This window comes from Euleptes europaea, chromosome 1 (assembly GCF_029931775.1).
Source record: "Euleptes europaea isolate rEulEur1 chromosome 1, rEulEur1.hap1, whole genome shotgun sequence".
NCBI lineage: Eukaryota > Metazoa > Chordata > Lepidosauria > Squamata > Sphaerodactylidae > Euleptes > Euleptes europaea.
Genome location: NC_079312.1, coordinates 14,167,044 through 14,190,061, shown reverse-complemented (window position 1 = coordinate 14,190,061; position 23,018 = coordinate 14,167,044). Strand labels below are relative to the sequence as shown.

Genomic DNA, 23,018 nt, shown 5'->3' with positions numbered 1-23,018 from the left:
TAAACAGCGTAGAAAAGGTCCGATAGGAGCTTAATGGGATGTGCATTTACCTCCCGGCCAGGAAAAAGCTTCAACTGTCCATTGCTACGCATCTATTAAAGGGACAGGACATTCTTCTCCAGGCAAGTTGTCTGGACAACAGACAACCCTACCACCATGGGATTGTTAGCTCATGAGGAAGCGTACACACATAGGTGCCGTCTCCGTGACACATGAACACATGAAGCTGCCTTATACTGAATCAGACCCTTGGTCCATCAAAGTCAGTGTTGTCTACTCCACTGGTTCCCAACCGGGGGTCCGTGGACCCCCAGGGGTCCGCGAGAACTAAATTAAGGTCCGCGAAACAAAGTTATAAACCCATAATAAATTAATATTTTCAATTATAAGTTCTCTTTTATAAAAATATATATTCAAATATTATTCTAAGTTTAATGTTTAACTAACAGTTATGATTAAAGTTTACTTTCAAATTCTCGGAATTTTTATTTTGAACCTTGGGGTCCCTGCACCGAACAAAAAAGCCCTAGTGGTCCCTGGTCAAAAACAGGTTGGGAACCACTGGTCTACTCAGACCAGCAGCGGCTCTCCAGGGTCTCAGGCTGTTTGTTGGGTCTTAGATAGCGAGATTCATTACATGTCAGACAGTCAAAGGGTTAATTAGCCAAATGGTCAGGAAGAGCAGATCACCATTGCTTCCATGTCATATGGTCAGGTAGGCAAAGTAATCTGCATTTTACTGCTTTGGTATATCCTTTGTTTGAAAGAGAAACTGTATCCCAGTTACTTGTAAGTTACCAACCTGCAAGCATGGAGGAGCATATTCTCCCTGTGAGAATGGCTACTCGTGAGTAAGCGTAGTAACTGCTAAAAGAGTTTAGCAAGTCTAGGGAACTTAGACATGTAGGATGTTTATTGTTTAATCCATGTACCCTACCCTTGAGATTAGTTAGTAAAGAATTGATTTGATTAAGAAAACGACTCTATGGTATTTTTGTGTGTGATTAACCTTTATTATCAATAAGCCAAAACCAAGATTCATCGCCCTGAATGGTAGCAGATTAATTAAGTGAGTTTCAGATCCTAACACAGGCAGAGGTCTTTCACATCACCTACTTGCCTGGTTCCCTTCACTGGCGATGCCGGAGATTGATCCTGGCACCCTCTGCATGCCAAGCAGATGCTCTACCACTGAACCATGGCCCCTCCCCAGAGACGGGAACATCCATATGCTTCCAGGTCTTCACCCAGATGTTGCCGTATCTTGCAATAAACTTCCTGGCATCGACCTGACAGAAAGGTGGGATATAAATTTGGAAAAAATAAAATTTAGAAAACATTCTACGAGCACTGAATATATTCCATGAAACACACAATTAAAATCATACATTTATCCAGGTACTGCCCACCCTCCTTTTTTTAACTGAGGAGATATTGGCTGGGTTTTTTTTGGTAAGTGCAGGATGTACTTCCTGTCACTGTAATATGTGTGGGGCTCCTTCGGACCTGCAAAGCACCGTAAAAGCAGCTGGTGTTTCCCGGCCTCTGGGCCTCTGTGATGTCAATCTTTCCACACGGGTTATAGCCAAGGTTTGGTGTTATTTCTCACTTCCCCACAGCATTGTGATGCATTCATGTGTTTCCTGGGGTTTCCCCGCCTCCAGTCTTTCTCAAACCTCCTTCGCTGCGAAGTTGGGGTAAGAGCACTACAAAGCTTGAATGGCTGCCGTGTGGGTGGAAAAATTCAGATTTTCCTGGTCCTATCTGCATAGCGGCCATTTCTCCCTGCCCCAGTAAAGCCATTTCCTTCCGCTGCCATGGAGGCTTTTTGGGGTTTTATGGCAAGTGACTATCATTATAGCATACAGAGATATAACAATCTGTATCAGAGTCTCTTGAATTCCATCTTTCTTTTTAAAAAGTTATTCTCTAGCCCTATTCATTGTGGAGATATCAGGGGAAATACATATCTCTATAATGAAAGGGGTAAGATACTTTTAAAAAATGCAAGCTGGACATTTAGAGAATCTGATACAAAGGTTGTTATATTCATTATTATAAATATATTCAATTGCTAGTTTTTAAACAAAAATTGAAAAAGACCTGGTGGGGCAGGAGGTATGTGTTTGTATAATAGCCACTTCTGGGGGACTGGGGTGGGGGAAATGTGGGAGAAACTGCCAAGGGGAGTCCTTGGTGCCACTGCACTGTATTGGAAATTGTGGCAGCAACGGGGAAACCACAAAAGGCTGTCCTCATGTGGAAAATGTTGTCACGAGCCAATCGGTTAGTCCCATCTGTTCTCAGACCTATTTGTATAAAGCAAGACTCAACAACATGGTGCCTGTGGGTGCCTTAGCACCCATCAACACCTTTTCTGGTGCCCAAGTGTTTTTTAGAAAGTGGGTGGGCTAGGTGAGGCTTTTGCCCAGCAAGGCTTCTGATTGGATATTGGAGATTTCATTGGCTATACAGATTTTTGTTTTTTAATGTTGCTTTGGCAGCAAGCTGCCACCACAGCACAAAGATCTTCACTGTATGACTGCAGCAATCATTTTGTGGCTGATTCCACCTCCTGTAGGGTCGCCAGGTCCCTCTTCCCCACCGGCAGGAGATTTTTGGGGGGAGCCTGAGGAGGGCGTTTGGGGAGGGACTTCAATGCCATAGAGTCCTATTGCCAAAGTGGCCATTTTCTTCAGGTGAACTGATCGCTGTCGGCTGGAGATCAGTTGTAATAGCAGGAGACCTTCAGCTAGTACCTGGTGAGCAAAACAAAAACAAAGGCACCTCCGTGCCTATACCAAATTCCAGTATCCCATTGGGAACCTGTTGACAGTGCTGCTGCAGAATGTTGAATTGAAATGGACTTGTATATGTAATTGACTTACTACAAAATGAATGATGCAATGTGGGGCTGAAGAAACGAATGTGAAACGGCCGTCCCCTTGCTTGTGGATTTATACCTACTATTGGATATCCTGCTGAACTGATTAATTTTGAAACTCAGAAGAGGACTTTTTGCCTCCAGATACACACCAATAGATTGTTTCATGCTTACTTGTACATTTGTATATAACCGATCACTTAGTTGCTAAGCTTTCATGTTGTACACTTGTTTTGTTCTTTCCATCTTCATTACTCATTATAGACGTGTTTTTTGCAACCTGTTTATGTGCATTTGTGTACCACTTTCCCGTGCTAAGTACCTGGAGGTTGGCAACCCTAACCTCCTGTGGCAGGCATTTTGTGGCGGTGCCTACCTTGCAGAATTCCAAAGGTGCCCTCGGGCTCAAAAAAGGTTGGGGGCCCCAGCACAGCGTCATTAAAATTTCATGCTGCCAAGCAAATATGTACCTGCTTTGGCTTGAGGTCTATTCTGCCTGAATTAGGGAACTTTTTGACATTAGGGCTTAAAAGATGATGATGATGATAATAATCTCAGAAGGAAAGCCTATTAAACTCAGAAAGCAAATAGGGAATTTTATTTAGAAAATGGGTGACATCAGAAAGCAGTTATTTAGAAACCAGGCGATAAAGAGAAGGATAGCACTGAATGCAAGAGTTGGGGGGGGTAAGGTTGCCAGCTCTGGGTTGGGAAATACCTGGAGATTTTGGGGGTGGAGCCTGAGGAGGGTGGTGTTTGGACAGGGGAGGGACTTCAATGCCATAGAGCCCAATTGCCAAAGCGGCCATTATCTCCAGGGGAACTGATCTCTGTTGCCTGGAGGTCAGTTGTAATAGCGGGAGATCTCCAGCCACCACCTGGCGGTTGGCAACCCTAAGGGGGCAGTAGAGAAAAGAAGCGAAGGTTTAGTAATAGGAGGAACCAGAGAGAAGAGAGCGGGCCACATAGGTTTACCAGTTGTTCCTGGCAGCCCTTCTGTGCTTCTCACAGCTGTGCATATATGCTGGAGAAAGCTTCACCGACTGAGAAAGCACAGGGCCTTGGGTCTAAGAAAATGTGTTGCAAAGGAGGAAGTCCTAGATTCAAATCCTTCCACGACCATCAACTCACTAGGAGACCTTAAATGACCTGCTCCTCCTCAGACCCATTCCCCATGTTTCCCATAAGAGGCTAAGAACATGGTTCTACCTTACAAGGTTGTTGTAACGCTCTCAGCAAAGTAACGCAAATGATGGGCTTTGGGGACTCAAAAGAGGACTCAAAATGCATTCTGTTACTCTTGAGTGCTGTCACATGACTGAAGAGCGCTAGCAATTCCTAGGAGTTTTAGTTGCTTTGTTAATCAGTGCGGTGTCGTAGTAGGGAGGTTTGCCATTTGGCATTTTTTATAAGTTCTTGTGGGTAAAAAATGCTGCTGTAAGCCCATCTGCCCTGCAGTGCATCCATAGATACAACCGCCATTTGAAGGACTTCACTCCCGTAAACAAAGCATAAATCAATCAATGGTGGTTTAGCCAAAAGAGCTAAAAATGGACCCTCAGGTGTGAAAAGCCACTGTGGTGTAATGGATTGAGGTTTGGCTTATGCCTGGGGTGACATGGATTCAAGACCCCACACTGCCTAGAAACTTACTGCATAACTCTGGCCCAGTCACTCTCTCTCAGCATACTCTCCCTCACAGGGTTGTCGTGAGCATAAAAAGGGGGAGCAGACCATGTACCCTGAGGGGAAGGTGGGATAAAATTTAACACATAAATATCTCAGTTCCAGGAGGAGCTAGATTCAAGTCCAATAGCAACCTAGAGACCAGCAAGATTTTTTTGGGGGGGGGGGATTTCGAGAGTCCAAGCTTCCTTCATCAGATAAATATCTCAGATCACTGGATGGGGGTGGGGCCTAGGCCCAGAAAATACCATTGTTAAGAAAAAAATGGACAAGAAAAAGTGGTTCAGTTAAGAAACTGCAGGTCTTCAAGATAAGTGAGCAAAAAATGCAAAGACGTGGAGGGGGAAAATGGACCTGAATTTCTCATATTATCTTGAAATAAAAAAAACATGGCTTTCAGCCCACTAACCATGTAATTGTAGAAATCTTAAATTCCTGCAGAACAGAACTAATGAAACTAATCCATATAGGATGGAACCCAGTAGCCCAAGTGGAACCTCCATGTCCCTCTTCACCACTGGTGGGAGGTTTTGGGGGCAGAGCTTAGCTCTTCTGAACATGTATTTTTGAACATTGACTGATGTGAACTGGGCGACTTGAGAAACTAATCGAGGCTGATGAAGCCTTAGGTGAAACGCAATGAATACCATGGATCTGCGTTCCTTCCTCTGATCTGGTTCTGAATAATTTGGATTCAGTTGTGGTCCCCACCGGACATTTGGCATTACCCTTTTAAGGGAATATCAAGAAACAGATGAAGCCGGGTGCTTTATTTTGAGTCTACAGACACTATTAGTATCAGTAAGCTGAATAGCTTGATGGATGTATCTGGTGGTGACTATTTGTTGTAAATATTGTATATAGTACACTTTTGTTGTTCAGCACCATTGTTTACGTGTATAGTCCTTGTCTGTGGATTGTTGTTTTGAATTCACTTGATACTGTTTGATTAATATTGAGCCTATTGTTGTAATTTGTATTGAACTACCTGGAGGTTGGCAACCCTACTATGAGGTAGGATTCGGCTGAAAGTGTGTGACTGGCCCAAGGTCACCCAGCAAGCTTCATGACTGGGTGGGAATTTGAACCCACATCTCCCCAGTCCTAGCCTGGCCCATAAACCACCATACAGCATTGGCTTGGGCGTTCAGAATGCTTCACATACATAATCCTTAAAACAACCCACTAAGGTAGCTCGGTATTATTATCCATAAATTGCAGACTTTGGGGGTGGGGGCCAAGAGAAAAAGGCATTTGAACCCAAAACAAGCAACATCTTTTAAATAGTACACCAGAACAGGAGGAAGATACAGGAAAAGGCATTCCACGAGATATTAAAGCTAGACCTTTGGACTGAGCCTACCAGTTCTTCCGTTCCTAAACAAATGGTGTTTTGCTTAAATACACAGTCTAAAATCAACCATATTTGTAAAACCACATGACATTTTGCCGGGCCCGTAAACATCAATTGCGAAAAGGTGCTGGAATTAGCATGGCTTCTTGGCCATGTGGAGTTTCTGATGTCGAAGAAGGCCACTGCGACGAGTGAAGCATTTCTGGCACTCTGCGCATTCATACGGCTTCACTCCCGTGTGGGTTCTCTCGTGCTGAATGAGGTACGACCTCCGGCTGAAGCTTTGCCCACAGTCCGAACACTCGTAGGGTTTCTCCCCAGTGTGGATTCTTTCATGTTCTGTAAGGACCGAGCTATAACTAAAGCTTTTCCCACACTCTGAGCATGTGTAAGGTTTTTCTCCGGTGTGCATTCTCTGATGTATCAGCAGGTGGGATTGCCTGCTAAAAGTTCTCCCGCACTCAGAGCATGTATGCTGGTTCGCTTTGGCATGGATTTCCTGAGGTCTAGAAACTTCATACGGCTGAGGGAACTTTCCAAAGTCTGACCATAAAGAGGGTCTCCCTCGGGCATGTGTTCTTCCACGCATATTAAGATGCAGTTTCAGCTTAAAGCTTTTGCCCCATTCAGGGGATCTGTATGTTTTTTCTCCTGTTTCTATTTGCTGGTACTCAAGAAGGTTCAAACTCTGGCGGAGACTTTTCCCACAGTCTGCACCTGCCTTTTTCCTCTTACGCCTGCATGAGCCCTCTTGGAAAGTCCTTCCATGCAAACGTTTCCCAGCTCCCTCACAAAGAAAAGTTTGTTCTGATGTATTCCAGGGATGGTTTTCCTGGTAATTTTCAGGCCCAGGCAAACTTTTGTGTATCTGTTCCTGCTCAGGAACTTGGAAAAACTTATCTTCTTTACCTTCCCACAATGTTCCAGGCCCCCCCACTTCTTTTGGTTCTTCCGGCTGAAGATCCACCTCTTCTTCTTTTACAATTACATGCCAATCACCTGCTGGAAGAAACAGAGTAATTACAAAATCCAGTCCTTTGAAGCAAAGGAAATAGGAAGCCTCCAAACAGAGAACACAACATAGCGAACTAAGAGCTAGCCTACATATTCAGAAAAGAAATGTAGCCAATGGTAGGGCTGCCAACTCTTGGACGGGAAACTCCTGGAGATTTGGAGGTAGAGCCTGGGGAGAGCGGAGTTTGGGGAGGGGAAGGACCACAACTGGGTATAATGCCTGTGAGGAAAGGGAATTGCCAGTGTGGTTTATTTATTTATTTAGGAATTTTGTATGCTGGCTCTCCAGATCTGCTCGACCCAGCACTCAACTGAAAGAAATAGTAATAGCCAGCAATAGTAACAAAAACAAAAACAAAACAGTAAGAATGAAGGGATGATGAAAATACGATAGATGATCGTCATATCTTGAATGTCAGGAAACAAATTTATCCACCCCATTGCAAGCACACTGGATGCTCTGTGACAGCCTTACCAGGAAAGGCGGTCTCTCTGTCACCCTCCTGCATGGTTTCCATGGGAAGCTGACTCTTTACCATCTCTGATGGATCTCTTCCAGACATCCTTCGTGCCTGAAACAAAGGTCACCCATAAGTTAGGCAAGGGTTGGGAGATAAATCCAGACACTGCAACCTGGTGACTGATTTGGCACCGGAAGCCAAAAAAAAAGCCACATACGCAGAATTCCTTTTTCCCTTCTGCAATTAATTTTTTAAAACTTTATTTACATCTGCCTTTCTCACTGAGGCACAAGGAAGATCACACAGTGCAAATCACAGTGGGGAGGGGCTGTGGCTCAGTGGTAGATCCTCTGCTTGAAATGCAGAAGGTTCCAGGTTCAATCCCCGGCATCTCCAGTTAAAGGGACCAGGCAAGTAGGTGATGTGAAAGACCTCTGCCTGAGACCCTGGAGAGCCGCTGCCAGTCTGAGTAGACAATACTGACTGATGGACCAAGGGTCTGATTCAGTAAGGTAGCTTCATTTGTTCAATACAATTAATAGAAGGAAACATCTAATAAGCAACATAATAGGACCAGGGCTCAGAAATCTGAAACAAAGCATGAACTATTAGAGATGATATGTTAAACAGTGTGATCACAGGCTTAGCAGCATAGTCATGCCAACTAAACGATCAAGAACTGACTGTGAGCTAGGGTTGCCAACTCTGGGTTGGGAAATTCCTGGAGGTTTTGGGGGTGGAGTTGGGGAGAGTGGGGTTTGGGGAAGGACTTCATCAGGGTATAATGCCATAGAGTCCATCCTCCAAAGCAGCCATTTTCTTCAGGGGAACTGATCTCTATTGTCTGGAGATCAGATGTAATAGAGGGAGATCTCCAGACCCCACCTGGAGGCTGGCAACCTTACTACAAGCCTACAGGCCCAACCAAAGACGCAGTTGTCCTCAAATGATCTTATGGTGCTACCTCAGACCACTGGCTGACCTAACTCAATATTTATTGCAGTTTGTATACTGAGTCTCCAAACATGGTGGAGGCAGTTCAGAACTAAAACAATAAAACAGAGGAGCATTGCCTTCCCTTATGAGGGGGGGCTGTGGCTCAGTGGAAGAACCTCTGCTTTACAGACAGAAGGGCCCAGGTTCAATCCCCAGCATCTCTAGTTAAAAGTAACAGGTAGCAGGTGATGTGCAAGACCTCTGCCTGAAGCTCTGGAAGACAAGCTGAAGACAACACCCTTTCGCACAGCTTCCTCAGTTCCAACTGTATCCTCTAGAAAGGAGATGTGTATGCATGAAACATCTTCCCTGGAATTCACAGCATAAATTAACAGCTTTACAGATGCATCAGCCTGTGACCTTCATCTTCAATTCTATCTCCAATTTTCAATCATGCACATTGGACTTGAATTAGACTGATGATGTACAAGAAGAACTCATGGAATATGCTATGTGGTTCTGAATGGCATCTGCAATGTTATTCTTAGTAGTATTTTTATAGAGTTGTGCATTGATATTTTGGGATTGCATTACAAAATTGTTATTTCGGATCCTCTATATACTTGGTGGCCTCGTGGTGCTTTTATTTCTTTACTGATTCAATATAAGGCAGCTTCATGTGTATTCTTATTGGCAACACCTTGCTAGGATGTTAGGCACAAGAAGGTTTTTCCCAGCACCAGAGATCCTGCAAATGCAAAGGAATCAAACCTGGGTACCACCTGCTTTGAATACAAAAGATGTACCCCTACACTATAGCCCTATCCTGTTGCCCACAATCCCACCCGTGACAAGATTCCTAAATAGGAATCTGTGCCAGATTTCTTCCCTGAACAGTTCTATTTTTGATGCTTCCCTCACCTGCTCTTTGTGGCTCTCAGACACCTTCAAAATCAACAGGAAGTCCTCCGCTAGGGCCACCACCTGGCTGCAGGTCTCGGGCCTGCGTTCCCTGACCCAGCTCTGCATTTCCTGTGGCAGGATAGCCAAGAACTGTTCCAGGATCAGCAGCTCCAAGATCTCCTCCTTGGTGTGTCTCTCGGGCTTCAGCCATTGACGGCAAAGCTCCCATAGTTGGCCGAAGACTTCTCGAGGTCCCTCAGCCTCCCAGTAACAGAAGTGCCTGAAGCGCCGGCGCCGAATCTCCAAGCCGACAGCGTCCTCATCTATAATCTCAACTGGAGCCACATTTCCAGAGAGATCCTGGCTTCTGTCAGCCTGGTTGGATTCTACATGGCCGGTTGACAGTGCTGAGGTCCTCCACTCGCCACGAGGCCACTTTTCAGCATCATCGGATCCCTTGAAGGGGAACTTCAGCACCTTGACATTCTCCTCAGACTGGGGCAGCTGCGGGTTTTCCCATCCTCGCTGAGGAAACTGCGTTTCCTTTGGCAGCTCCTGTCTTTGGGCTTCCCAATAGCGATGTGGCTCATCCTGAGGTTCTTGCTTAATATCACATGTGGCCCCTTCGGCCAGAAGTTCTCTGCTTGCCTCAACCTGGATGATGCAAAGGTCTCTTTCCAGCCTGGCCCCCGATACATCTTCTGCTGGATCCTGCTTTTCCACCTTGATTTCTGATGTGTTTTTTTGCTCTGCCAACAAAATAAAAAAAAAACATTCAGCGCCAGTAAGCTCACCGTGTGGAGGCATAAAACCCACTTGCAATTTTTTTACAGTTTTTAATATTTATTGTTATATAGTTCTACTTGTGTGTACTAAAGCTTTCAATTAGCCCATATAGGAAATGATTAACAATGCATAATTGTACCACATATTTTATAGATCTAGTCATAAAAGCTTTAATCGACTCTGATATTATAATATTATTACAATGTCATGTAAATCCCATATGATAAAATTCTAAACAGTTATAGCTAATCTGCTAGTCTGAAACCATACAGAGGCCTATTCCCATACTGTCATGTATAATAAATTGTTTAAATCAATTTATGCCTTCTGTAACAGTTCGTATTATTTTATACAGCTTATCTTATTCTGGCATATAAGCATAATACAATTTCCAATTCTTTAGGAACTCTTCCCCAGGTCTTTTGTTCACAATATTTGTCAACTCGGCCATCACTGCATATTCTGTTAGCAACTTGCCTTTTTTGAAAAGCTTCTAAAAGCAATTGGCATAACCCACGGGTGAGAGACCATGTGGTGCAGTGGTTAGACGACTGTAGAAATCCAGCTTCAAGACTTGATCTAAAAGAGCATTTTTACAGACAAAGGATTTCCACTGTGGAGCATGACTTTCCCATCCTCTCCGTGGAGCTCCAACCCAAAACAACATAAAATTGTTTGGGGCAGGGGGCTCCATGTCCCCAAGGAGCACTAGCTTAGGGGCATTTGGGGCTGCAGCTAGAAGAAGGGGGCAAGAAAGTCACATTCCACCTGTGGCGATCCTTCCACCCATCGAAATGTGCCACTCGATACAAGCCAACAATCCCTGTACAGACATAAAGGAAACAGAAACCCATAACCTACATCCCTGTGTCAAAGGCTCACTTCCTCTCCTATGGTCATATACTCAGTACTTAATATTTATAAAGAACTTCGTATGCACCCTCTGGTTCATCCTTACAATAGTCATGTTAGGTAGGCCAGGCCATGATTCCCCATTTGCAGATGGGAGCGGTGGGGCTGAGGCCCCAAGAGAATGGCTTGTGTATCAAAGAGTCTTTCTGGCACCTCAACTTCCACCAGATTTTGGCAGATGCTTTCATAAGAACATAAGAAAAGCCAAGCTAGATTAGACCAAGGCCCATCAAGTCCAGCAGTCTGTTCACACAGAGGTCAACCAGGTGCTTCTAGGAAGGCCACAAACAAGATGACAGCAGCAGCATTATCCTGCTTGTGCTCCACAGCACCTAATATAATAGGCATGCTTCTCGGATACTGGAGATAATAGGCATTCATCATGACTAGTATCCATTTTTACTAGGTTGCCAACTTGGGCAGGAGAGGGGTACTGCCCTGGCTTGCTCTACCCCTTGACAGCTCTGCAGAAAACCAGCTGGTGGCAGCTTTTCACAGCCAAATGTGACTGCTGGCCATCCATCAAGGGGATGCCAAAGGGACAGGAGCAAAGCGCTGGCTCATCAGAGGGCAACCCTCGTTTATTACTTTGCCACTGGGGTGTGTTTTTCGTGGACTGTTGTTTTACGGCCTGAATGGCTTCCCCCAGGGAGCTGCCACTCTGAAGGTGCCAGATATATACGTTTCAAATGGATACAAACCTTCCCAGCAGTGACATCCCATTGATTCCCCCTCTCTCTCCTCCCTATCCTTGCAGATTGTTCTTCCATGCGTTGCACTCACCTCCTCCTTGGGGCTTTTCCATCGCACTCCTAAGAATAGGCTCCAGATCTTCCAAAACACGGGAAATCCAGAAAAGGGACAGTTTCCTCGAACAGGGGAAGGGGAGGAGGGACACAAAGCCAAAGCGTTCACATGGGCCCTTTGCAAATGCATATGCCTCTCTGGGCACCAGAGCTCCATTCATTTAACACTTTCAGCAACGTACACACACATATTTAAGCCACTCAGGAGTTGACGCAAGAGACGAGTTTTCTTTTCTTTTCTTAAAATAATTGTTTATTGAATTTTAAGGGTACAGAAATTTAAAAGGGGGGGGGAGATGGGGAAGGGGGAAAATAAGTTGAATTTTTGTGTCCAAGACTAGTCAGTGCAGTCTTTACCTAATAAAAACAACTTAACTCATTGTGCACCCGCTCAGTCATCTAATCATTAAAATGTATATTAGTCCGTCTATTAACCATTGCATAAGTCAATACAAATGTTAGCTATAGCAATATCAAATATATAAGATTTTCTCAAATTTAAAGGCTAGTGCTGATATTCTGTTGTTCAGTCACTAATCTAATTACCCTATTAAATACAATGGATTATGTACCATCGTTATGCATATTGATCATCGAAGAATTGCCATGCAAGAGACGAGTTTTCAACGCGCCACAACGCTCCAATTTTTTGGTTTGGTGCAGCAGCGTCACCTCATCTACCTCTCTGGAGTCAGACCAATTGGCGTTCAATTGCTATGAAGGGGTTAAAACTACGGAGCTCTGGGCCCTAGAGAGGCCACGTGGGAAGTTAAGATGAAAAAAATAAAGGCTTTTTCCGGTCCGTTTGTGATAGGCAGCTGTTTGCATATTTATTTTGCATCCGGGGGGGGGGTTGCTTGCAGGTGAGGCAGAGGGCAGGTGAGTGAAAAGAGCATTTGGGAGAAGGGACGATTCTGCCTGTGTGCCCAGATAGTGTTTATTCTCATTACAAAACGTTAGACGCTGCAGGGATGGCACCCTGCCTGTACAACCCTGTCCCAGCAGACATGTGCACATATTTGCCAAGGACCTAAATATAATGTCTAATGTGTACAGGCCAGAATATTCAGACTGTGTCCAAGATTCCTTTTTAAAAATATGTTCTTAGGTAGGCCTGTGTTTGTATCATTTCAAACCTTGACCCCCTTCGGGATCAGGTTAGAAATCTCTGTTATCCCATACTATGATTAACGTGGCTACCCATCTCCGATTTTTATATGTAATTTCTCCTCCTTCTGATATTTTCTTTTGAATTGTTTTCAGTCCACCATTCCATTCAATTTGCCATAGATAGATTTGTGATTAGAAAGAGGAAAGTCTTTCCTGATGCTGAAGGTTCCTCTTGTTGGTTTTCTTTGGGGTCTTGGCTTTGGGCACTGTTCTGAATTGCCTCAAAATGTGCTTGTACTCACTTATAGGATATGAGTTTGAAGTGAGAAGATTGCTACTACTCTGAACTCTGTACATTGCTCAGAAATTTAGTGTATTCTACCCTGGCTCAGAGACTTCAACCTTGCATTTACCAAGTGAAGGCATCTGTGATGCCATAATATAGTAAAGTTCAGTACTAAGTCACCCTTATGAATAAGGCAGAAACAAGACGTCTGTAAATGAACATCCAGGAAAACTTTAAAAATGTTCCCCTACAGGCTTTTCTTGTTGCCTTTCTTAGTGCCAAATTTGTGACCATTAGTTTGTCCTACGCACATGGTATGTATATTGGCAGATCTTAAAGTGACTATCCTAAAAGTGAATTTCAAAAACAGGACACAGCAGGAGATTCCTGAGATACCACTATAACCATTGGCCAAGTCCCACCTTTTCCTAGGTTTAGCCCAGCTGAGGGGCATTGTTAGGGGTTGCCCAGTGCCCCCCATAATTTCTGGGGAGCCCCTCCCTAAACCTCCGATGGCCCTGCCTCCATAGATAGTGGCAATGGAGGCCCTTCCCTGTGATGTCACTGACTGCTCCCTAAGATGTCATAGCACCGCCTCTGGCTATGAATGTATCTAATACCCTTTTGAACCCATCTAAGCAAGTGGCCATTGCTGCATCAGGACACATTACTAAATCTAGGGGTTTACAAGAAGTTTGAGCCTTGAATCCAATTGATTATATCTTTGTTTTGGTTTCCTTTTCTCTCCATTGTTTTTCTTGGCCGCAGAAGAGTATACAGTTTTCTGGAAGTATCATTGGGTCCCATCATTTGTTGGAGAGCCCCAATGTTTCGCCATCTTGTTTGGAAGATTGCACCTGCTTCGTTGGATCGATCTCTCGCCCTGGTGCAATTTCAGGGGTACTGTGAGAGACTCGAGGTGTTCCACAAGGGTTGGTGGTAAGGGGAGTGTCTGTGCATCAGTGAGGGCAGAACTGCCTCTTGTGGAAGGAAATGGCTGCGGCACCACAGACAATGGTCGCTGAAGAATTGATAAAGCAGGGGCATCAAATCAAAATGGAGGAACAAGATTCCTCAGTCCCTGAACCAGGGGAACAAAGGGAAAAAGCAGATTGTCTCAAAACAGAGGGGGCTGGTGAGATGTTATCTGGGGAATCTCTACAGCTCATGAAGCAAGAGCCACCGGAAGAGCCATCCCGAAACTGGGATGCCCAGTTGCAGGAATTCCTGAAGACACTTCAGGCTTCTTGTTCTCAAGGGAACGGCCCACAGCTACCTGAACCGAGGCAGCAGAATGATAGCAGAACATCTCCAGAGCCTTCCGAAGGAGTAACGGAGGCCACCAAGTGGCCCAGTGGATTGTGGGCTTCCCAACCCCAGCCGATTCCCATTGGAGGTGTAAAGCAGGACCAGCAGCCCACGTGCCGCGGGAAGGAGAAGAAGAGAGTCCTAACTGGAGATGCCATTGGGGCAGAGGTGCAGCGGCAGCATTTCAGGAAACTATGCTATCAAGAAGCCGAGGGCCCTCGAGAGACTTGCAGGCAGCTTCTGGAGCTTTGCCATCAGTGGCTGAAGCCCAAGAAACACACCAAGGAGCAGATCCTGGACCTCCTGACTCTGGAGCAGTTCATGGCTGTCCTGCCACCAGAGATGCAATGCTGGGTCAGGGAAAGTGATCCACAGAACTGCACCCAGGCAGTGAGCCTGGCGGAGAATTTCCTTCAGGTACAGCAAGGTGTCAAAGGCTGGGAATGGCAGGTGAGAACAAGATGCCCCCCAAAAAGAATGAGGTTGTCTAAAAAAAATTGAACCCCCCCCCCAAAAAAAACCTGGGAAAACCCTAAAACTACAATGAAGTGAAAAGTTAAGCACAAAATTAGAGCAGTCAGTTTGAGGTTTTGTATAATAGATGGATTCCACAGGGGGACGATGTTTTATGACTTCCCCATGACTGGTGCATCTGCAGATTAAGCGCTGCAGCAATGGGGCTTCCGCATGGCAGATTTTGCATGGCAAATTTCCCTGCAGTTTTCCTGCCCCAATTCTCTGGAAGAGGTCACCGTCCCCTCTCTTGGGCCACCAGGACTTTTATAATTAAAAAACTAGCACTAGTATATCATTATATCAATATACCATTGTAACAATAAAAGTAGCGGGTTCTCTGAATTCTCAGCTTTCGTTTAAAAATAGTATGCCTCTGGCCTTTTCTTTTGTGAAGATATGCTTTTTTCCCTATATTTCCTCCAGAGAAGGGTATAGAGACTATGTCACGACCCTTTTCTCACTCACACATAGTGCCTACCACCCTCCTCACCCTTTACAGGTAGGTCAGGCAGTCAGACTTCACCACCCGTCTTGCCTCTTTTAAAATACGTAGAGAGCCGTGACCATTTCACATCCCACATCACCAGACAAGGTAGCCTAGTCCCCTTTAATAATTGCCCCTCGCTCAGACACTGCACAGAGCTGTTGGGGTTGGGAACTCAAGCACTCATTCACATGCTGCCACCATTTATTCATATCCTAATGTACATATTTTTATGTAGGCTGAGAGCTTGTAGGTGTGCTTAATTTAGGGTTGCCAACCTCCAGGTACCATCATAGAATCATAGAGTTGGAAGGGACCACCAGGGTCGTCAAGTCCAACCCCCTGCACAACGCAGGAAATTCACAACTACTTCCCCCCACACACACACACACCCCTAGTGACCAGAAGATGGCCAAGATGCCCTCCCTCTCATCATCTGCCTAAGGTCACAGAATCAGCATTGCTGACAGATGGCCATCTAACCTCTTCTTAAAAACCTCCATGGAAGGAGAGCCCACCATCTCCCGAGGAAGCCTGTTCTGCTGAGGAACCGCTCTGTTAGAAAAATTTTCCTAATGTCTAGACAGAAACTCTTTTGATTTAATTTCAACCCGTTGGTTCTGGTCCGGCCTTCTTGGGCAACAGAAAACAACTCAGCACCATTCTCTATGTGACAGCCCCTCAAATACTTGAACATGGAGAACTCCTGTTATTACAGCTGATCTCCAGCCGATAGAGATCAGTTGACCTGGAGAAAATGGCTGCTTACGCCATTGGACTCTATGGCATTGAAGTCCCTCCCCTCCTCAAACCCCATCCTCCTCAGGCTCCACCCCAAAAACCTTCCGCCGGTGGCAAAGAGGGACCTGGCAACCCTAGCTTAATTCCCTGAGACCATACATCCAGCCCACAGAGTTAAACAAACGAGGTTACATTTATTTATAGTTTTACCATAACATTGGAGCAGATCAGGTAGAAGGTTACAAAGTTTCTTTTCCATTAAATTTTTCAACTGTTTCCCTGTTTCAGCATTGGGGATCCTTTTCAGTCAGCTTTAAGCTGCACTTCTCCACAGCTTCTCTCAGCGATACTCACTCCCAGCTGAACTAACTGCTGTTTTTCAACTGTCTCTCCCATCAATCTTCCATCAGCTCCCATTGGCCACTCTTAGGGAGAGGCGGAACCTAACCTGTCCGTCGCACTTTTTTTTCAAAATGGAAGCTGAGAATGCAGACAACCTGCCACACCTACTGTTACAATAGTATATCGATATAATTATATTCTAGAGCTGATGTTTAAAGATAAATAAAAAGCCTTCCTGGTGGCGCTGGGAAGAAATGCCTACGCAGACAGGTTCAGAGAAAATGGCTGCTAAGTGGTTTGGAAAATCCAAATTGGCTCACCCACACAGTAGCCATTTAGGCTTTTCTTTGGTCTTTCCCAAAACTTTGGGAAAAGATCAAAGAAAAGCCAGGGAACCCCCCAGAGGTGCGTGAATGCACCCTGATGTTGTGACAAAGCAAGAAAAAAAACCTGTTTCCAAAAGCAGTGAACTTATGGCAGATAGCCCATGCAGAAATGGCCATAGTCAATTAAGACTGTAAGGCATAGGTTTGTTGAAAATGATGGTGGTATAAAATGTATATGTGAAGAAATCCTGGTCAATTCAGTTCCTGTCAAATAAATCTGGAAGGTGTAGAATTGACTTGGTTTGGTCATAGGACCATAGCTATAGGGGAATCTGGCTCCCTCAGAGCCCCTTCATTTTTTGTTTTTAAATAACATTCTGCCCAGTTTAGTGAAAACAGCTGATCCAGTTTTCCCCTTTTCTGGCCAGTGAATGCAAAAGGGCACAGAAACAATTGATAAGCACTAGACTCTTGTTGTTAACTTTTGTGAAATGTAATTAATATGTGTGTGTGTGTTAAGTGCTGTCAAGTCGCCTCCGACTCATGGCGACCCTATGAATGAAAGTCCTCCAGAATGTCTTATCCTTGACAGCCTTGCTCAGATCTTGCAAACTGAAGGCTGTGGCTTCCTTTATTGAGTCCTATTATATGTGTCGAACAGCTTCGGACTTCCCTTTTGCATCTATTCATGTCAACCACTGAACGTCCTTTCGGCTTTAGTCCAATCGCATCATTAAGAACTGCTACTCGTACTTGTCCTCTGCTCTACCCCAGTAGCAGATTGAGTGCCATCCGACCTGGGGGTCCCATCTTCCAGCACTGTATCTTTTTTCATTTTGGATTGTCTTATCATAGGGTTTTCAAGGTAAGGGTTGGTCAGAAGTGGTTTACCAGTGCCTTCTTCTGTGCAGTACTAACCAGGGTTAGCCATAGTGGCACTGCCGTTGTCTACGAAAGATCCTCTGCCAGTGTCACCTTCCACTACTGCTGCTGCCCAGTAGCTAACCTTCAGGGATTCCTCTGCCCCCATCCCCATTGGAACTGCCTGTTCTCTTCTGTGGATGTGGCCATTGATCCCTTAAGGGCGTGGATGCATCTTCGTCTGGTGTCTCAGCTGTGACCATTCCGTCTTGAGTGACTTTGCTAGGAGTTTAGTCTCTTGATAGAGTCTAGACCCCTTACGGTATTGCTCTCAGCTTCCCTGACACACACAAACCCCCTCACCACGTTAAGGTGTGCATCCAGAAGGGGGAATTAATATTTAGCACAAGTAAATATCTTTGTGAGCCAGCGAGGTGTAGTGGTTAACAGTGGCAGACTCTAATCTGGAGAACCGGGTTCAATTACACACTTATCCAACTGAAGCCTGTAGGGTGATCTTGGGCCATTCACAACTCTCTCAGCCCACATGGAGGCAGGCAAAGGCAAACCACCTCCGAACGTCTCTTGCCTTGAAAACCCTACGGGGTAGCCATAAGTCAGCTGCGACTTGATGGCACTTTATAAACACAAATAACATTAGACTTACCAGGTCACCTGTATTTGTGTTCTGCTATGATTTCCTATCCCACCCCCACGGGTCCCCTAATTACAAAATTTCTAGCTACGGGCCATTTTGGCATTGGTATTTGGCAAAGCTAAAGTTTTAATGGAATCTGATTGGAAAAACTGGTCACCATTCTGCCATAGTTGCGTTTGGTCTTTGTTGAATTCTGTGGATCTGTTTGTTGTTTGGCAGGAATTAAATGAATTGAGGAGGGGAGGCAGGCTTTTTTTTTAATGTGGACACATCTTGACTAAGATGGTGTGGTATGGCAGTTCGCATCCTGGGCTTAGATTGTGGAGATCCTGGTTCAAATCCCTGCTCAGACAAAATCCTTACTGGGCAACCCTAGAGTTTCTGGCAATTCTTAGAACTACCCTATGTCATTTCTGGTGACCTAGGACTGCATGTGATGCTCTGAGTTTTTTTAAATGTCTCTCTCCTGCATCCACCTGGGGGAATGGGACACCTAACCATGACACTTATGCCCATCCTAGGCCAACAATTTACCCACAAGATGGTTAAATCTAATTTCCAAATTGTTCTTCAGATTGAGTTATTTATTTATGTCTGTAATTTATAGTCTGCCTTGCTTACTAGGGACTGAAGGCAGATTACACAGTCAGTCAGTACTTTCAACAGGATGGGACATCCAGTAAACAATGAAAAAGGATTCAGCAGAATCCTTTTTCATTGTTTACTGGAACCAACAGAATTTAATTTGTACTACTATGTATTTTGGAGTTTGCCATAAGTCCCCCATTCTGTCAACACAGTTCTTTGTCTGTCTCCTGATTTCCTTTTTAATTGCTCTCCCGCCTCACCCCCACCCCAAATCAGATTAAGGGTTCATCAGAAGAGGTGTTTGTAAATCTACCCAAGACAAGCAAGGAATTGCCAGATGCAGCAAAGAAGCCACGTTTCACCGAAGCCGAGCAGTGTGTTGATGGAAGCACAAATGTTTCAGGTAAGACCTACCAGGCAGGGCCTGACTTGCAGAATTCCCGGCTCCAGTTATCTTGCTCACTTTTATGGAGCGTGCCCTCTTCCAAGTTTGTGGGTTTGGGTCTGTGGACAATTGTAAAAAGGTAAAGGTCCCCTGTACAAGCACCGGGTCATTCCTGACCCATGGGGTGACGTCACATCCTGACTAGGCAGACTTTGTTTACGGGGTGGTTTGCCAGTGCCTTCCCCAGTGATCTGTCCCTTTACCCCCAGCTGTATATTTCTGAAAATGCTCAGAGAGGGACAAAAGCCTGCCTCTTGCCTGCCTACTGCCTATCTACACGCCTCTTCTAGACATTGGCTGACCTGGTGTGATGTCATGGAAAGCCTGACTCTTGCCTGCCTACTGCCTATCTGCATGCCTCTTCTAGACATTGGCTGACCTGCTGTGATGTCATGGAAAGCCTGCCTACTGCCTATCTGCATGCCTCTTCTAGACCAGGACTTAAACTTTTTCCATTTGCAACCCCTTTTCACCTGAGAAATTTTTACGTGACCCTGGGTTTGTAGGTATATAAATCAAACATTTACTGATAATAAATCATATTTTTTTACAACCCCCACATTCAGTTACACAACCCCATATTGGGTCATGACCCACAGTTTAAGAAGCTTTGTTCTAGACATTGGCTGACCTGCTGTGATGTCATGGAAAGGTAGGGATGGAAACAGAATGTTTTTCAGGTACTGTGTCTCTTGCATTGGCAGCATCTTCAGCTGTGGCTGTGTATCTATATCAGCAAAGCTGGAAGTCAATTTTCTACGGCCTACCCCGGGAATGACCAATAGAACCAAATTACCAGGTTGTTGAAGGGGCATCTTCTCCCTCCCCCCAGCCTGGTGTAGTTAGACTGTCATCATTAGTTGTAGAAAGTCCATCTTGTGGATAGAAACAAAGGGCACAGAGACTAAAGGTCTAGGTGTGTGATTCCCAGTATTAAATGTGTGAGAGTCCTGAGTTCAAATTTCAGACAAGACCACTTCACTGGCTGGTTGTGGGAGAAGAGAAGCGTATGCCTTACAGCGGATGTGCTTGGAGGATGCCCAAGAGAACGATTAGTTGTTTCACGGCGTCATGCCTTTCTCTGCAGTCTTTCCTGTCCTGGCATTTCCAAATGTAGGATGTGGGCCTTCCTCCTGTATTTGCCACTGATCTGTTTCTGTCAGTAGGTGAGCTTTTCCAAGCTTCCCACTTGGTGGGGTTCAGAGTTGTGTGTCATGTTTCCTAAACAGGCTCTTTTCTCCAATGGGCTGTTAAGGAAATGACAGGAATGTCTCCAATGACTGTACTCTTGGGTACTCTGTTGTAGCAGTCCCATGCTTGTGACCCCCCCCCCTTTACCAGATACTGTTAACACTGAGAACCAGTGTAGCATAGTTAGTTGGAGTGTCGGAGACGCAGGTTCAAATCCCTGCTGTGCCATGGAGGCTTGCTGGATGACTGTGGGCCAGTTGCTCTCTCTCAGCCTTACCTCCCTCATAGGGTTGTTGTGAGGATAAATGTGGAGGAAGAAGAAGAGTTGGCTTTTATATTCCGACGTTCTCTACCACTTAAGGAAGAATCAAACTGGCTTACAATCTCCTTCCCTTCCCCTCCCTACAACAGGCACCCTGTGAGGTAGGTGGGACTGAGAGAGCTCTAAGAGAGCTGTGACTAGCCCAAGGTCACCCAGCTGGCTTCATGTGGAGGAGCTGGGAAACCAGATTACCGGATTAGCCTCCGCCGCTCATGTGAAGGAGTGAGGAATCGAACCTCGTGAGTCCACCACTCCAAACCACCGTTCTTAACCGCTACACCATGCTGGAAGAGGAGAATTATGTCACTTTGCATCTCCGTTAGGGAGAAAGTCAAAGTATAAATGTACTAAATAATTGTGTAAACAATGAAGCATACCTTTTTGCAGAAAGAGTTGTTATAACTTTTATAAGGTCTGGTTTCTACAAATGGGAATGGCCCACTGTCCTGTTCTTCTCTTCCATTTGACTATAGTTTCAAACATTTTTAAAACATGAAATATAAAATGGGAATAAAAAGAAAGGTGCTAGCACCTTACATATGTATGTATGTATGTATGTATGTATGTATGTATATTTAAATCCCCAAAGACAGTTGTTCTAAGTTGGCAGCAGGCCAATCCTTCCTTTTTGGGGGAGGCTGCAGTCTAGCAAGGAGCCAGTGGGAGAATCTTTGCTCTGCTTTCAGGGCTGCCCCTGACATGTACAGGACTCATGGATCTTTTCCTGCCCTTGCTAGGAAATAATGCCAGAATCATGCTAAGAAGGGACGCTGCCACCCTCAGGTCACATTTGGAATGTTGCACAATGTTTCACCTTTGTCGAACAATAAGCAGTCCGCTGATCAGTCGTTCAATGATCTGCAACCGATCTTTTGGGTTTTTTTTACCCTCACTCTAATCTTATTTTAGTTTGCTAATCTCAGGGAACGTTGTCTAGATTTACTTGTTTGGCCACTGGTTGGCCACTGTGTGAACAGACTGCTGGACTTGATGGGCCTTGGTCTGATCCAGCAGGGCCTTTTTTATGTTCTTACTTCTGGATTTTCCCCTTTTCCTTCAACAGGCAATGGGTGGCCAAGTGAAAATGATGAGCAGAAGCCTTTCCTGAAGAGCCCTGAGGAAGAGGAACCAGAGAAAATGTCCTTGGAAACAGCCAAAGAGAACAATACCCCATGTGGTGGAGAAAGCGATGAGAATCAGTGCAGGGCAGACAGGCAGAACAGAAACGACAAGAAAGAAGTGGCAGAGCCTGTTTTTTCTGAAGGCACTTGCAAACGTCTCAATGAAGCCATAGTCCAGCAGCAGGGAAATGAAGTGAAAGGTGAAGCGTACAAGGAAAGCTTGACTCAAAACTTGCACCATCTTACAGGCGAGAGCAACCATACGGGAGAGAAACCATACAAGTGCTGGCACTGCGGCCAGAGTTTTGCTAGCAGCTCCGATCTTATGTCCCACGAGAGAATTCATGTGGGGGAGAAACTGTATAAATGTGCCCACTGTGGAGAAAGTGAGAGAACCCACACGGGGCAGAAGCCGCATAAATGCTCATACTGTGGGACTACCTTTGGGTGGGGAATCCATGCTGGTGAGAAGCCTCATACCTGCTCGGAGTGTGGGGAAAGTTACAATCAGAGATCGGAGCTTCTTAAACACCAGAGGACTCACGTGAGGGCGAAACCTTACAAATGCGATGTGTGTGGGAAAAACATTGCAAGCATCTCAAGCCTCAACGTCCACCAGAGAATCCACACAGGTGAGAAACCATACAAATGCTCGCAATGTGGAAAATGTTTCCGTTCAAGCTCTTACTGCACGATGCACAAGAGAATCCACAAATCATTGTGCTCATACTGTGGGAAAAGCTTCAATCAAAAGTCGGACCTCGCCGAGCACGAGCGAACCCATGCGCCAAAGGAGGCGTTGGCATGCTTTGCCTGTGGGAAAGCTTTCAGTGTCAGTGCGGAACTGGTTGCACATGTCCGGAACCACAAAGAGTCACCTTTTGAATGCTCGGTCTGTGGGAAGACCTACCAGAACAGTTTGCAATGGGCCGCTCATCAGAAAGTCCATTAGGAAGAGTGTAAGCTGTCGGACCCCT

At 45.2% G+C, this 23,018-nt stretch overlaps 2 protein-coding genes across 2 annotated transcripts; one reads left to right on the top strand and one right to left on the bottom strand.

Moving 5' to 3' along the window:
• Positions 1–6,055: 6,055 nt before the first annotated feature.
• Positions 6,056–10,814, bottom strand: LOC130493192 (zinc finger and SCAN domain-containing protein 31-like). Its single transcript, XM_056866893.1, has 4 exons — positions 10,793–10,814; positions 9,257–9,987; positions 7,414–7,510; positions 6,056–6,923 (listed from the first exon to the last, which is right to left on the bottom strand). The coding sequence occupies exons 1-4, from the start codon at positions 10,812–10,814 to the stop codon at positions 6,058–6,060; spliced, it is 1,716 nt and encodes a 571-aa protein (XP_056722871.1). The 3' UTR covers positions 6,056–6,057.
• A 3,338-nt stretch (positions 10,815–14,152) lies between these two features.
• Positions 14,153–22,993, top strand: LOC130493663 (zinc finger protein 397-like). Its single transcript, XM_056867395.1, has 3 exons — positions 14,153–14,896; positions 19,239–19,365; positions 21,984–22,993. The coding sequence occupies exons 1-3, from the start codon at positions 14,153–14,155 to the stop codon at positions 22,991–22,993; spliced, it is 1,881 nt and encodes a 626-aa protein (XP_056723373.1).
• Positions 22,994–23,018: the final 25 nt, after the last annotated feature.

Bases quoted from the DNA above. Each gene is read 5' to 3' on its own strand.
- LOC130493192 (XM_056866893.1), bottom strand. From the start codon at position 10,814: ATGGGTGGAAGGATCGCCACAG. The intron at 7,511-9,256 runs GTGAGGGAAGCA...CCTTTGTTTCAG, and splicing joins CTGAGAGCCACAAAGAGCAG to GCACGAAGGATGTCTGGAAG. The intron at 6,924-7,413 runs GTAAGGCTGTCA...TTCTTCCAGCAG, and splicing joins CAGAGAGACCGCCTTTCCTG to GTGATTGGCATGTAATTGTA.
- LOC130493663 (XM_056867395.1), top strand. From the start codon at position 14,153: ATGGTCGCTGAAGAATTGATAAAGCAGGGGCATCAAATCAAAATGGAG. The intron at 14,897-19,238 runs GTGAGAACAAGA...ACCCCAAATCAG, and splicing joins TCAAAGGCTGGGAATGGCAG to ATTAAGGGTTCATCAGAAGA. The intron at 19,366-21,983 runs GTAAGACCTACC...TTCCTTCAACAG, and splicing joins TGGAAGCACAAATGTTTCAG to GCAATGGGTGGCCAAGTGAA.